This window comes from Eschrichtius robustus, chromosome 16, assembly GCF_028021215.1.
Source record: "Eschrichtius robustus isolate mEscRob2 chromosome 16, mEscRob2.pri, whole genome shotgun sequence".
NCBI lineage: Eukaryota > Metazoa > Chordata > Mammalia > Artiodactyla > Eschrichtiidae > Eschrichtius > Eschrichtius robustus.
In genome coordinates, this window is record NC_090839.1 from 69,129,370 (window position 1) to 69,144,239 (window position 14,870).

The 14,870-nt window shown below is 37.2% G+C and overlaps 1 protein-coding gene across 4 annotated transcripts in view; it reads right to left on the reverse strand.

The window, feature by feature from the left end:
- SMG1 (SMG1 nonsense mediated mRNA decay associated PI3K related kinase) overlaps positions 1 to 14,870 on the reverse strand; it is a 95,878-nt gene that overhangs the window by 64,831 nt on the left and 16,177 nt on the right. Inside the window, exons 1-7 of one of the 4 annotated variants that reach the window (XM_068524886.1) lie at positions 14,673 to 14,689; positions 9,994 to 10,052; positions 6,666 to 6,829; positions 5,986 to 6,141; positions 3,987 to 4,123; positions 2,433 to 2,491; positions 1,227 to 1,440 (exon numbers count right to left, since the gene is read on the reverse strand). In XM_068524886.1, the coding sequence (XP_068380987.1) occupies positions 1,227 to 1,440; positions 2,433 to 2,491; positions 3,987 to 4,123; positions 5,986 to 6,141; positions 6,666 to 6,829; positions 9,994 to 10,043 (780 nt within the window). In that variant the 5' untranslated portion in view covers positions 10,044 to 10,052; positions 14,673 to 14,689. Of the gene's footprint in view, positions 1 to 1,226; positions 1,441 to 2,432; positions 2,492 to 3,986; positions 4,124 to 5,985; positions 6,142 to 6,665; positions 6,830 to 9,993; positions 10,053 to 14,672; positions 14,690 to 14,870 lie in introns of those variants that run through there. The other 3 variants (XM_068524885.1, XM_068524884.1, XM_068524883.1) reach the window with 3 other exon arrangements.

Genomic DNA, 14,870 nt, shown 5'->3' on the forward strand with positions numbered 1-14,870 from the left:
CAAAACAACTGCAGCAAAATGTTAATAAGTGACAGATCTAGGTAAAAGATATACGGGTGTTTAATATACCAGTCCATCTGTTTTCCTGTGGATTTAAAATTTTTCAAAATAAATACTTGGGGAAATGTTCATAATATGAAAACTGTATGCAGAATAAGCCAAATTTGGTCTTATGCTGGGTAGTTACAAATTATTTTCTGAATCTTTTCCAAAATTTTTTCACAACCTCTATAATCAAATAAAAATAAAAATTTTAAAGACAGAATAGATTTCTCATGTTTTTTAAAAATTATTAACCAAAATAAAACATATCATGAATTGTTTAATAAAAAAAGCAAAATAAATAAAGATATCAAATATTCTAAAGACACCACATCCTAAATTTTTAAAAACATTAGCTCAACAAAAATTGAATTACTTATAACTTTGCTCAAAATTAAATTGGGAATGATCTTTCAATAATTCAGATACAGGGACTTCCCTAGTGGTGTAGTGGTTAAGAATCCGCCTGCCAATGCAGGGGACACAGGTTCGATCCCTGATCCGGGAAGATCCCACGTGCCGCAGAACAACTAAGCCCAGCGCCACAACTACTGAGCTTGCGCTCTAGAGCCCACGCACCACAACTACTGAAGCCCGCGCACCTAGAGCTGGTGCTCCGCAACAAGAGAAGCCACCTCAATGAGAAGCCCGCGCACAGTAACGAAGAGTAGCCCCTGCTCGCCGCAGCTAGAGAAAGCCCGCGTGCAGCAACGAAGACCCAACGCAGCCAAAATAATAATAATAATAGTAATTCAGACACACAATTATTTATTTTATATCACTAGGAGTAAGAATTTTTGACATATTATCAAAACTTCAGGCCCAAAATAAGTTGTGGTGTTTAGTTTTTATCTCCCTCAAAAAATGTGAAGCCCCCTTCTACGTGGCTTTCCTCATGGAGCTCCTATTTTCAAATCTGTAAATGATTCTAGTACTACACAAATTCAAAAGAAAGCTTCTAAAAAGCAAAAAGACAAAATTTTTAAAATAACTTATTTTAAATCTACCTTTAATGTGTATCATTTACTCAAATTCAGAAAGAGGAGTTTTATTTACATCATATATCAATCAGTAGATAACTCCTATTCTAAGTTTCCTTTCTTCAAGCTCCCCTTCAAGGATGTGTGTTAAGGACAACTTTCTTCCCAAGCACATCATCATTCCCCCCAACCCTCCATTCTTACCTGCATTACGGATGAAAAGGCTTTCTTTTCTCCTACAGTCTCTAGTGCTTTGTAGGTGGCACATAAGTAGAGGAGTTTAACTTCATCTTTTGCAGATGAGCTAAATTTGCTAAAAATCCATTTGAAGATCTTCTCAGCCTCATAGCTCAGAGAAGCGCAAAGAAGGCCAAGACAGCAAGCTCCCTCCTGTCTCAACTCCTGAAGCAATTTGCTACTGTGTTTATTTTAATGCAAACAAAACAAAATACACAAAAAGCTTAAGCTTTCAAAGATGACAAGAATGACACATCTTACAACAGAATGCCTTAAATGATTTTATAATTTTTATTCAAACTACACAAAAGGTTGAAATTTTATCCACTTTAAATATTCTCTCTATTCTGTCTCCTGCAATGCCAAAAGTATCTTTGTTAAGACTTTAGATTTTCTTTTATAGAATCAATTATTTACAAACAGTAAGGAAAGGCTTAGAAATACTAAAATTCAGACTTCAAATTCCATCTCAAACTACATTAACTGATTCGCAGAAAAGGGCAGCAACAAGTGATCAGATAAAACACACTATATAATTATATACTTGGTAATATTCAATATGTAAGGACTATAAAATAGGAAATGGTAGTAGTTAAATACAGTAAACTTGAAGGACAACACTGATTTAAGTATTATATTAATGAGAAACTATATAAAATAAAACCATCAAAAAGCAGTAAGGTTTGTGACCTGCTGAGATGAGTTTTGGATGCTTTCCAACACTGCAATTCTTTGGGAATCACCATATGAAGAGATGACTGCACACCTTTGGAGAACCCCAGTAGCCTCAGAGAATAGATGGCCTGAATCCACTGTTGCCCAAAGAAGGAAGCTCCCTTTCACATCTACTCTCTAAGCAGTTTCCAAATGCTCTAGTTTATAAAAGTTAATCGCATTCATTCACACTTGCATTAAGAGTTTGTCATTCTACAAGTCAATGCTCAATTATTCAGTCATGTTGACAAATTAAAAAAAAAGAATGGCTCTCCCTTTCAAGTGGATTCCAATTGTATTCAGTGGTAATTAATGTTTACATACTTTTACACAAATAAAGATGACAAGAGAACCCACTGAAACATTAAGTAGATGTTCATAAATGAAGCCAATGGGTTTATCTTCTTGTACACTTTTTAATAGTTTCTAAAAATATATTTTAGTCTTTTAGTTACTTACCTTTCATTAAGCACATCATGTACAGCAACCAAGATATTATCCAATTGTTTAACTAGTACCTTAAAAAAAAAATTAATAAAAACTTCAGATTCCTATACTTTTAAGAATAACACTGTGTACTTTTTTTTTTTTTTAAACTTGTGTTTCCCTCCAAATTATAACTGGACCACACCTTACTTTTCTTATTATTCCCAGGTCCCAATTATATCATAAGTTAAGAGTGTCATAAGTTTCCTTTCAGATTCTGAAAGAAATTTACCCATAGGAAATATACAGCCATGATCATCAATGGGGGAAAAAAAAAAAAACTCAAAAAGCTTGTTTTATTTACTCTGAAATGCATTTTTAAAACAAAAAATGGATTGATGGATAGAGGAAGAGGTAGAGAGATATATGATAAAGTCATACGATAAAGTGTTAATGACAGAACTTAGACACTATGATATTCACTGTAAAATTCTCTCAATTTGCTGTTATTTGAAATTTTTCATAATAAAATGAGGAGGGGGGTTGGAGGAAGCTTGCTTTGAACCAAATGTTATTTGACTCACTATACCATTTCATTAATTTTCTCCTGTTCTATATCAAGTTCTTTTTTTAACTATGTATTTATTTATGGCTGTGTTGGGGCTTTGTTGCTGCGTGCGGGCTTTCTCTAGTTGCGGCAAGCAGGGGCTACTTGTCTTTGCTGTGCGCGGGCTTCTCATTGTGGTGGCTTCTCTTGTTGCAAAGCACGGGCTCTAGGCACTCGGGCTTCAGTAGTTGTGGCACACAGGCTCAGCAGTTGTGGCTCGGAGGCTCTAGAGCGCAGGTTCAGTAGCTGTGGCGCATGGGCTTAGTTGCTCCACAGCATGTGGGATGTTCCCGGACCAGGGCTCGAACCCGTGTCCCCTGCATTGGCAGGCAGATTCTTAACCACTGAGCCACCAGGGAAGCCCTATAGCAAGTTCTTAATTTAACATTAGGAGACTTACCTGGAGGGTAAAGAAATTTGTAATTGCTCCTGTACTTTATTATTTTTGTTGGCCGGGCCACATGGCTTGCAGAATCTCAGCTCCATGATCAGGGATTGAACCCGGGCCATGGCAGTGAAAGCCCGGAATCCTAACCACTAGGCAACCAGGGAACTTCCTCTTGTACTTTACTCTTTAAAGCGTTTTTCCATTTATTTAGCCCTGGCCACCAGACCAAACTTACCCATAAACAGAATATGTACCTCCTACCCCAATTTCACATATGAAAAACAAAGAGATATTCTGTCCTGGAACACAGAAAAAAAATTCCAAGGACAACAGAATAAATGTGTAAAAGGTCAAAAGCACTTTATTGCAGAAGGAACCAATGTGGATCTAACATTTGTATAGATAAATTACAGATTAAGGGCATTAAGTTCTAGACCATCATAATATAGGCCAAATCAATCTGGAATAAGGAATCCCTATTATTTTTCCTTGGAAGAAAAACTTTTCCCTTCTTAAACCACTCTAGGTAACATTATCTACTGAACTATGGAAAAATGAAACTTATCAACATTTCCAAACATACTATACTGACCAGCTTATTTTCTGGTTGCTGAATAAATTCTTTCAACTGCTTTACAGTAGCCAGTCTTCGGTCTCTGTCGTCTTCCCGGGTGATCCTCCGAAGAAGATTCGACAGTCGAGACTCATCAGAATAAGACATCGATCGCTCTGTGAATATAAACATTGAGTATGAATCAGCACAGAAACTTTACAGCCCAAATATTTTAAAGTATACTAAAAATCACAGTCCACCAGACAATAAAAGCTCAATGAATGTAGGTCCTGTAACACTTCTGTTCATCACTATAAACCCAGCCCCAGCAGACTGCGGGCACACAGCAGACCCTCAAAAAAGATACGCAAACACCTCATTCCAGAGGACCAACTGACAGAGAAAAAAGAAAGGCTTAGAAATTATTCTCTTCGAAACTGTTCCAAACTGTTTTCAACATCTAGGTAAAGAGCATAGGTAAGAAACTTCAACAGGTTAGGGATAAAGTCTCTATCAGGCAGAAACAGGTTACATGCTTCTATTTCTCACCTAGGTCTCCCACTGGAGGGGAGCCTCTTGTTCACATCATCATCATTTTCCTAGGACAAAGTTTTGGTGAATTGCAATCACATATTCAGTTCAACAAATGTCTAATTACCACCTACCATGTGCAAGCATGCTGCCACAAGTGGCAAATCAAAACTCTTCTTCCCTTTTTTAACGACAAGAACAAGCAGGAATGCTCAAAATGCTGAACACTACTAATAAAGATGGCTTTAAGTACTAAATTTTTCTTTTTAAGTTTTCAGCTGTGCAATTCATCATAATTAACCCATGTACATTAACACAAACCACATTAAAGGGTCTGACAGTTTCATTTCTAATGAATGAAAGGAAAATTGATCATAAAAGAAATTACAACATCTGAGAGAAGGAATAAGATTTTTAAAAATCCCTAGCCTGTAGAGTATTTTCAGTAAGGATGACTGCTAAAAATGTATTTAGGTTACTAGTCAGGAAATCTAGGTTCTATTTACAATTATGCCCCTAACAAGCTGCATAACTCTGAGCTTGCAAGGGGGATCTAGACTAAATTAGCTTTAGAGTCACTTTCTAACTCTATCATACCTAAATCTAAGACTTCAAACACTGGTGGTTTTTTTTTTTGTTTTTTTTTTTTTTGGCCACACCACTCGGCACGCAGGATCTTAGTTCCCTGGCCAGGGATTGAACCCGTGCCCCCTGCAATGAAAGCGCAGAGTCCCAACCACTTGACCACGAAGGAAGTCCCTTCAAACACTTTTATGAGACAGTATAGCCTTTGACTAGTCATTTCACTTTAGAAAATTTATCGAAATCATTTTTTTAAAACTGCATGCAAAAAAAAGCTATATACACAAAGATGTTCACCAAGATACACACAACACACACACAAAGCCCTCACTGGGAAAAAATGGTCATAAACTAAATGTCCAAAGAGTAATTATATCCAACAAAGTGTATAAATCAGAAATCTTGATTTCTTAAGCAGCTTTACCAATACAATAAATTTCTCTTTTAGAAAAAAAAAAATGATCATTACCTCTAATCCTATGAATTTTTGAGACACTTTACCTATAGAGTGAGGCTTGTGTAATAAAGCAAGAAGCAGTAACTGTGTATTTAACTTTAGAAAAGGGCCCAGTCCATGTACACCCCTACCCTCACCCTAGAGTTCAAGGACTCGCTGCAGTAAGAGCCCACTATACATTCAGTATCCACTATAATCAGGAAAATCCTTTCTTTAAAATCTTACCCAGTCTTCTAATCTTATTTTAAGAGAATTCTCCTTTAAAAAGTATTAAAAACCTTCTTGTGGGAATTCATGGTAGGGAACAGTTCACAGGAAAAGGAATGCAAACAATTATCACCTGCACATGTTTCTCAACTCAGTAAGCTAACCAACTCACACAGGTGCAAGGCACTGGTACAGAAAGAGGCATTTAGGAGATGTCTCAGCGGAGGCTTGTGTGATTGTCCCCAGTTTACCCAGCCTTACCCTGTGATTTCCTCATGTCTTTGATGGCTAACGCACGACTGCCATGCTGAATACTGGTGAACTCAGGGCTGGTCACATTGTTAACCCTCAGCTCTTGCCCCAACGACTTCCGACCATAAGTATTTTCCCCAGATCCTCCATTGACACTGTAGCCACCTAAAAACAGCAACATTTACATTATTTCAATAGGGCTCTTTGTTTCACTCAATCAATTCCTGATAGTTCAGGTTCTTCTGACCCAATCTGCAGTTCAACCAGCCTTGGCTTCTACTCTTTCCCTGTGATGCATGCATTGATTTCATTTTGTTATCTTCAGTGGAAGATAAGAAGAGAAATGGAAACTAAATTAACTCAGATTTTGCACTTGAAAACTTTTTAGAAGTCTAGAGGAGAGACAGTAGTCAGGAAAGCCTTAGTGATAATATTGTATTTTGGGGGCAAGGAAACTGCATTTATGTATTATGTGTGTGAAAAGTACATTAAAATTTTTTTTTAATTAAGGGGGTAAACTTAAGAAGTTTCAAGAACAGCACTGTGTGTAACATTTATATTTTAAACATATTAGAAGAGAGAGGTGAGGGAGCGAGAGAGAGGGAAGGAGGAAGAAAGGGAGAGGCAGCTACGTTAAAAAAAACAAACGCACAAAAAACATGCCTCTAGCAGCAAGGAAATATATATACCCTTTTCGTCATTGTGTATGTCAGCGTGGATTCTGGTATCATCGTGCCTTTGCCGAGACACCACAGCTGCATTTGAAGGTTGCAGTCCATAAGAGGAAGACCCACCCCTATCTCTGGATGAAGAATATTTTAAATTATCTGGGTCGGCTGATGCACTATCAGTTCTGCAAAGAGAGAAGAGTATAAGGTTACAACTTTAAACAAATATTTTGATAACCCAAATCATAAATTTTTCTTTCATACATGCCTCTCTCTTCTCATTACTATTATACATAAGCACTCCCATGTGTAATAAGAAGTCTTTCAACTGGGAAAGGATTGTCAATGGATGAAATACCAGCTTTTCAGCCCCTTCTGCTATCTAAAGACCCATACAGAAATATGAATAACTACCAGGACTAGGTGCTCAACGCAAAACTTAACAGGTTTTAGCACTGAAAGTTCCACGTCCTAAGAACTCCCTCAGTCCCAGGCAAACTGAGATAGTTGGTCACCCTGGTCCCAGGATTCTTTTCACATGACTTAATAAAAGGAATAGTTCTTCCTAAATCTCCTCCTCCCAGAAGAGGGTTTTAACCAGTGGAAAAATTACAATCTTCCCAGTCGTAAAAATAAAAAACACTGGCAACATATCAGGCAGGGGCAATGTGTTACCAAATTATTTTTAAAGTACTGCCTCATGGCAATGTGGCTCTCTCTCTCTCTCACCTAAATTTGTAACTTGACTATTTGGTGGGAAAATAAATTATAGAATGAAATTTGAAAGCAAGCTCAATAGGATATTAGGAAAGAACACATTAGCTGCAAAGATTATTTTAATGTATGGCAACACTGAGGACTTCACTGAAGATTCCTCATATAAAGGATATCTATTAAAATTATAAAAAGTGAGGAAAATAAAAGCAAGGTATCAGGAATCCAATAAAGCTGAAGGTTGCAGTCCATAATCTATTTAAAATTCAAGTACCGCCTAGAATAATCCAAGATACCTGGATATTAACAAGTTGCTCAGCCCCAGGATAAAATTAGTACCCTTATCTAAGGATCATCTCTATGCCTCAGTGTCCCCATCAGTAAAATAGGGAGCTAAACTTTATAATTTCTCATGAGCCTTATTCTTCCATCAACCATATGGTATCAAGAAATAAGAAAACACTAACTACCCTATGGCAGCATATGAAAAATACCAAGAAAAAGGTTCCTCTGCTATTGATATTTCTTCTGAGAGGAACAACCTTCTGGAAAAAAATCACTTTTATGATACTTACTAAAACACCTTCTGCACCCATAATTATTTGGAAAAGTTAAGGACGCTGGCAAGAGCAGAAACTAAGTTATTCCTCAACCCCCATGGCCCTCCCCTATGTGTAAAAAAAAGCGTCTGTGTATTTCATTTCGAGTTTATCATCCTTTCGTTGCCCCCCCCAAGAACACTAAATATGAAAAGCTGCATAGGCTCAGACACCCTGATCTGTACCTACTGCAACCACTGTTAATATAGAATGTAGACAAATAGGTTCAATTAAACTTGGATACCTACGTGGCACCAATCTAAATTATTCCTAAAGGCTCTCAATCTGAAACTTGATAAAAATCCATAACCCTAGCATACTATGCATATAACTAAGGCTCCATAGTGAAGTATCTTCTTCAAACATTCAGAGTTCACTTGTTGACAAAGCTCAGAACTTCCAACATATGAAAAATAAAATCTATGGAATTTCAAAAAAAAATGTATTAGGATATTTTCTAAGTATACTAAGTATAAGCATTTAAATACCTTTACCACTAAATGGAGCGTGACAACTTTTTAAAACTAACATAATGATCTACCCCCATGTATCTAAAATAGCACACTAAATGAGCACCTATAATAAACCATAACATACCATTAATTTATAAAAGGGAACTGAAAAATAAAAGAGAACTGATGAGCTTTTCTGGCAGATTTTGAACCTGTCTATATGTATAGCACCTAACACAACCTAGAAAAGGAAGTTGTTAGTAAATGAATGAATAAAATAATTCTAAAACATCAAGATAACTGAAGTCTACCAATATTTAAATGAATATTTAAATAATCTGAATTTCTAATTTTCATTATGCTTATGTATCACATATACTACTCTTACCATTGAGAGTTAAATGTTTGTATCTTTTTCTGGTGACATACCAGTAAACACAAGGCAATAGAGAATATGGGTTAAAAAAAGATCTGGGCTCAAATCCCAGCTCTAGCACTGAAAAGGTATGTGTGACTTTGCACAAGGAACTTAATTTCCAAGCCTCAGTTGTCTTTTGCATAAAATGGGGATAATACCTATCTATGATGTAATGTTATTGTGAGGCTTAAGAAAGATAAGTTCTTAAGAAATACTTAGCTTACAAGGTACACTTGAAGTTATTACGACCATAATAGTAAATATACTCAAGGTTTTCAGTCTAAACAAATAAATATAAATAGTTCATAAACATATGAATATGATCAAAACAAGTTTTTATACTCAATATACAATAGCTGATTTTAACTTCTTCACTGAAGAAATTAAGCAATCTACTGCTACCAACAAATCCATTTCTAACTAGGAAGCACTGATTTCAAACTAAACTGAAAAAAAACCAGGAACAACCTCCCAATTTGTTAGAAATACACGTTTTTAAATCTCATTAGTTATAAATACCAAGTTTTTTTTCAGAATTTGAGTTTTCAGAAATATAGCAAAAAATTCACTAGGGTAGAACTACTGTCTCAGAACTGTCTAAAAACTCCCTGGTTGCTAAGTTCTTCTAATACAAACTGATCAGAATATTTCTAACCAGAATTCAAGTTACAGGTATTCTGAACCCAAAAGCACAAAATAGTTCAGCATTTATATGAAATCTCTATTTTTATAATATCTAGACAGCTTAGTTCTCAAAAAGTCAATATCAGGCAGTTAGCACCAACAAGATCATCCCAGTCCAATAAACAGAAAACTGTTAAGAACGGAAATGAGCACTTAAAATGAGGCAATCAAAGGCACAAAATAGAAAATGCAGATTTGAACTCAAAGAGGCAGACATAAATGTTAAGCTAGTTATAAGGGCTGAAAAAGCTATCATCTGCCAGAATTAGTGTCTCAATTTAGTGATAAAAAGAAAATGTATCTGTTAAGACTAAGTATCCTAGCAAGAATCCAAAAATACCTCCACAGCCCCTTTAATACTCTAAAAATATTATGGAGAGAGAGAGGAAAAAAAAGAAATGCATAAGTTCCCCAAAATGATTAAACTGAAGTTAAAGCCTGATGTACATGCCACATAAGAGGTAAGTTTCTAAAGCTCATACCTCAAAAATCGCATACTGTATAATATGGAGCCTTTGTGATGTTTTTGCATCAAGTCAATCTGTAAGACAGTAGTTACAATATTAGTGAAGACAGTGGATTAAAACATTTGTTGTTCAAACATGAAGCAAATATCATTTATGGGTTAGGTGCTTTTAATTGCACGATGGCCCTCTAGGGTTCATATGTTGAAGCAAAAACTGAGATGGCATGCCACTCTGTGCCTTAGAGAATAGAGGCTTAAGGTGGCAACAAAAAAATTTTTAGTACAAAAGAATTTAAATGTTAACTATAACATACAAATCACATGCAAATATAGTTACCGCTCATTTTAGTCACCTATTCTCAATATACAGAAAATGTAATAAATCTGAGAGGTTATTCATTTTCAATGACCCAAGCCCTCAGACCTCACATCAACAATCTACCACGTGTTAGGGGATAGTTAAGTATCTCCTGGCTAAATGTGGTCTTGTGGTCCAGTTCTTGAGGGGGAAAAGTCAGCCTGGAAATGTGAAGTCAGGGAATTCCCTATCAGAAAACATTTCCATAAAGCACCCCAAAATGACTTGATGCAAACACCACACCTAGTGGTGCCACCGGAATAAGCATCATATTGCTTCAAGTTGTTTTTAACTAGGCTTATTAAAGGATTTCGTTCTCATGGTGAGATCTAATTTGTAATGGATATCAACTAGGAAATGATATTTGCACTAAAGCCAATGAGGTGGGAAAGCATTTATTCTCTAAAGCAATGGTACTCAAAGATAGATAGCATCACTGTCACAAAGCAGTTGTAGGATATGCTGTGAGTTTTTCATACTAACAGTTAATACCACTAAAACTGATTTACTTTTTAAAAATAAATTCAAGGTTATCTCTGTGATATCTCTTACTCACCTGGATTCAGACATACTTTCAAAAAAGTACAAGAGAAAAGGTGAAACTATGCATAACTCTGAGGCTCGTGTACATCACACTTTCACATTAGAGACATTGCTCTAAAGTATGAGTCTATGGCTAAAAAATTCACTTGGGAGGCTCAGGGACTTCATTATATGAAACTGTTTCCACAGGAGAAAACAGTAAGTTCAAATTTAATATAACAGAATTGAACCATCATGCCAAAATTATAAGCTTACCTCAATTTTACTATAAATATTAATGGTTAATATTTCTTAATGAAACTTCCTTAGCTACTTAAGTATTAAGTGTCTACAATACCAAACCCATACAATTTATGGGTTCTTTATTACCAACTTTTAATCATCAATCAAACATCAACTAATTAGTTTCTGCAGCCTCAAAATATAAAAATATATTTAACTATTGTTGTAAAACTGTAAAGAATTTTACCTTGCCCAAAGAGAGATCTGGCCTTAACCCTTGGCTTCTGGAAGGTGATCTCTAAACTCTTGGAATATAATGCCTAATAAGAGTGTCCTTGGGCTTCCCTGGTGGCACAGTGGTTAAGAATCTGCCTGCCAATGCAGGGAACACGGGTTCGAGCCCTGGTCCGGGAAGATCCCATATGCCATGGAGCAACTAAGCCCGTGCGCCACAACTACTGAGCCTGCGCTCCAGAGCCCGCGAGCCACAACTACTGAAGCCCGTGCACCTAGAGCCCATGCTCCGCAGCTAGAGAAACCACTGCAAAGAGAAGCCTGTGCACCCCAACGAAGAGTAGCCCCCATTCGCTGCAACTAGAGAAAGCCCGCGGGCAGCAATGAAGACCCAAAAGAGCCAAAAATAAATAAATAATTTAAAAAAAAAAAAAGAAAAAAAGAGTGCCCTTGTCCACCTGGGAACTTTGGGTCACACTAGAAAGTATAACAATGTGATCTATGTATGGTGGGGCCTTTGAATCACACGGATCAACTCAACCTCTAGTAGGGCTGGAAACTAAGTTCATGCATGTGGGCAGTCAATCATGGAGCCCAAATAAGAACTCTGGACACCAAGGCTGGGCTGGGCTTCCATGGCTGGTAATACTCCATATGTATTATCACACATCAATACCAGGAAAGTAACACTGCTCACTACTCCATGGGGAGAAGCTCCACATTTGTAACTGTCGTAGACTCTGCCCTATGCACCTTTACCCTTGGTTGATTTTAATCTGTATCCTATAGCTGTAATAAACTGTAACCATGAGTATAACAGCTTTCAATGAGTCCTATAAGTCCTTCCAGTGAATTATCCAACCCAGGAATGGTCTTGGGGACCCCCAAACTTGCAACTGCTATCAGTAGTAAGGGTGGTCTTAACAGACATGCTCCCTCTAACTCTGCACCTATATGACTGAATATACTCTAACCCAAAATTTAAAGGGTTGTAAATTTTGTTTTTATGTAATATCTTTAAGCAAAACATAGAAAAGATTCAACTTCAGTATAGTTTATATCCCTCCCAAAGAATCTCAAACAGCCTCTATTGACAGACCTCTAATCATATTAACCACAAAGGACAAACAAAGTAACTAGGAGGGTACTACATTAGATTTTAACCTTTGCTTCATGTGCACAAGTGTCTTCAGTGTAAAGGCTGGTGAATACACCACTCCCGTGTAGTTCCCTATCACTGAGTCTTCAATGCTGCCCGTGACTCCCTAGCCAGGGTTTTCTGCTTTCCAAAACAGCTTTCAAACTTTCTGCACTTTTCTCCTTTCCCCAGCACTACCACTGATAACCTTACAGATTCTTGCTATATAAGAAATACAAGTTTTTCTACAGCACTCTGAATAGTAAGAGCTAAATTTTGAGCTCATTTTAATAAAGTCTGGTAGGCAACCTCCCCAAGCAGTTTACATACATTTATCACCTCATTTAATCTTCAACATAATCCTATTGTGATTATTGAAGATGGTAAGTTACCTTCTTACAGATGAGGTAACAAAGATTCCATAACTTACCTAAAGCAGCACAGCTAATTAAAGGCAGAGCAAGAACTCAAACTCAGTTCTAACTTTCAAGTTCTTCAACACTCCACCACTGCCTGCCAACCTCCTTCCAGCAATCTACAAATTTACCTATGTCTGCACACAGAACATTTCTTCCCATCACACTCACATAATGGAACAAGTAAACCTCCTATCTGCAGTAACCCTTTGGATTCATACATGCCCCTACCTTCTGAGGTAAGCCTTGCATCTCTGACTTTCCCACTGCTCATCACAACATCAACATATGAACACATTCAGGTCTTTCCTTTAAGAAAACAAAAACAAAAACCTTAATTCTCTTTCTCCTTCTAAAGTTAATTGTCTAGATAGATTCTTCACAGCCAAACCTCTTGAAAATTTATTTTCCTTGCCTTCACTCACTTTCCAACTCACTGTAACCAGGGTCCCACCCTCAGCACTCCACAGAAACTGCTCCTGCCCAAGTAGCAACTGCCACTGGTGGCCTACTTGTCTCTAAAATCCCACAAGCCCTTTTCAGTTCTTCTTGCTCAATGCCCCCAATGACTTGCTTTGCTTTTGACAACTCTCTACTACTCACACTTTCTCAATACCAATCTAAAGGTTTTTTTTAGTAATTTTAATTCCAGTGATTCTCTCTACTTTTTTCCAATCCAAGTACTTTCTTTCTTCTTAACTTCCTTCTTTAACCAGTTTAGATTTCATGGTTTATCATTTCAATAACTCTTGCCAATTCCCTTAACCTGCCTTAACATTTCCCTCACACCAATCTGGCAAAATCCCAACCCTGCATAAACCCAATTATCAATTCCATCATCCATCAGTAAGCACCACATTCCCAGGTCCTCCAATGTTCATCTCCCACATGCACTATCCAGACATTCCCCATTCTCTTCAGATTCCAAAATACTCTCCTAAATCCCTGACAAATTCTCTCTCTTTCTTCTTAACCAAGAGGAAAAAAAAAAAAAAAAGATACCATAACACACCTGCACCCAACTCTAGGCCTTGATTAGGATTCTATCTATGTCTACCCTCTCGTACCTTTTCACAGTCTTTCTCCTAGGGAGTCTACCTTTCCCACCAAACTGAATGCTCTCCTTAAACATGTAAAATTTTCTAATATCTCCAATGTAAAAATACAAAAACATATTTTAAAAAAACACACAAAAAACAGAAAAACTCCATCAATGCCACGTCCCTCCAACCAACCAATCTGCCTTTGCTCTTTGCAGTCAAACTAAGAATTGTCTCTACTCGCCGTATCATTTCTTTACCTCCACTAGCTCCTCCAGCTACACCAATCCAACTTCTGCCCTATCACTTTTGGCAAAACCAACTAAGACCTCCAGGTTGATAAAAGCAAGATATATTCCAGGCTGCTTCTTACTCATCCTCTCATAGCAGGTTTTCACAGGGCTGCTGAGCAGGGTTGAGCAGGCTGTGGCCTACACAAAGGTGCCTTACAGAGGAATGAGGTGGGCTGAATGAAAACTTCTTTTTAAAATCCTTACAATAACTTGGGCTCAGATCCTGAGAATTCAAAGTAACCAGATTCTTCCCTTCCTTTGGCTTATAGTATGTTATAGTCTGTATTTCTTGCTGCCTCTCCGGTTCTGCTTTTTCAGGAACCTTTGAAGGCTTGCTCAGCCTCCTCTACCAAATCACTAAATCTTGGAGTTTCTCAAAGCTTGACCACAGGCCCTCTATGCATCTCACTTTGTACTCTCTCCCGCAATCCATGCCCATGGCAGTACTTACCACCTATGTGACATCGACTCCCAAATCCAGGCCTCCGTCATAGATGTACACTCTGAGGTCCAGGCCTATATACCCAACTGTTTAAAAAAACAATCTTAATGTTCTAATGCCTCAAACACAACTGGCTCCTTTCTTCCTGGAACCCCCATTTTAATAAATGGTGCCATCATCAGGTATTTTCCAATAAATGGCACTATT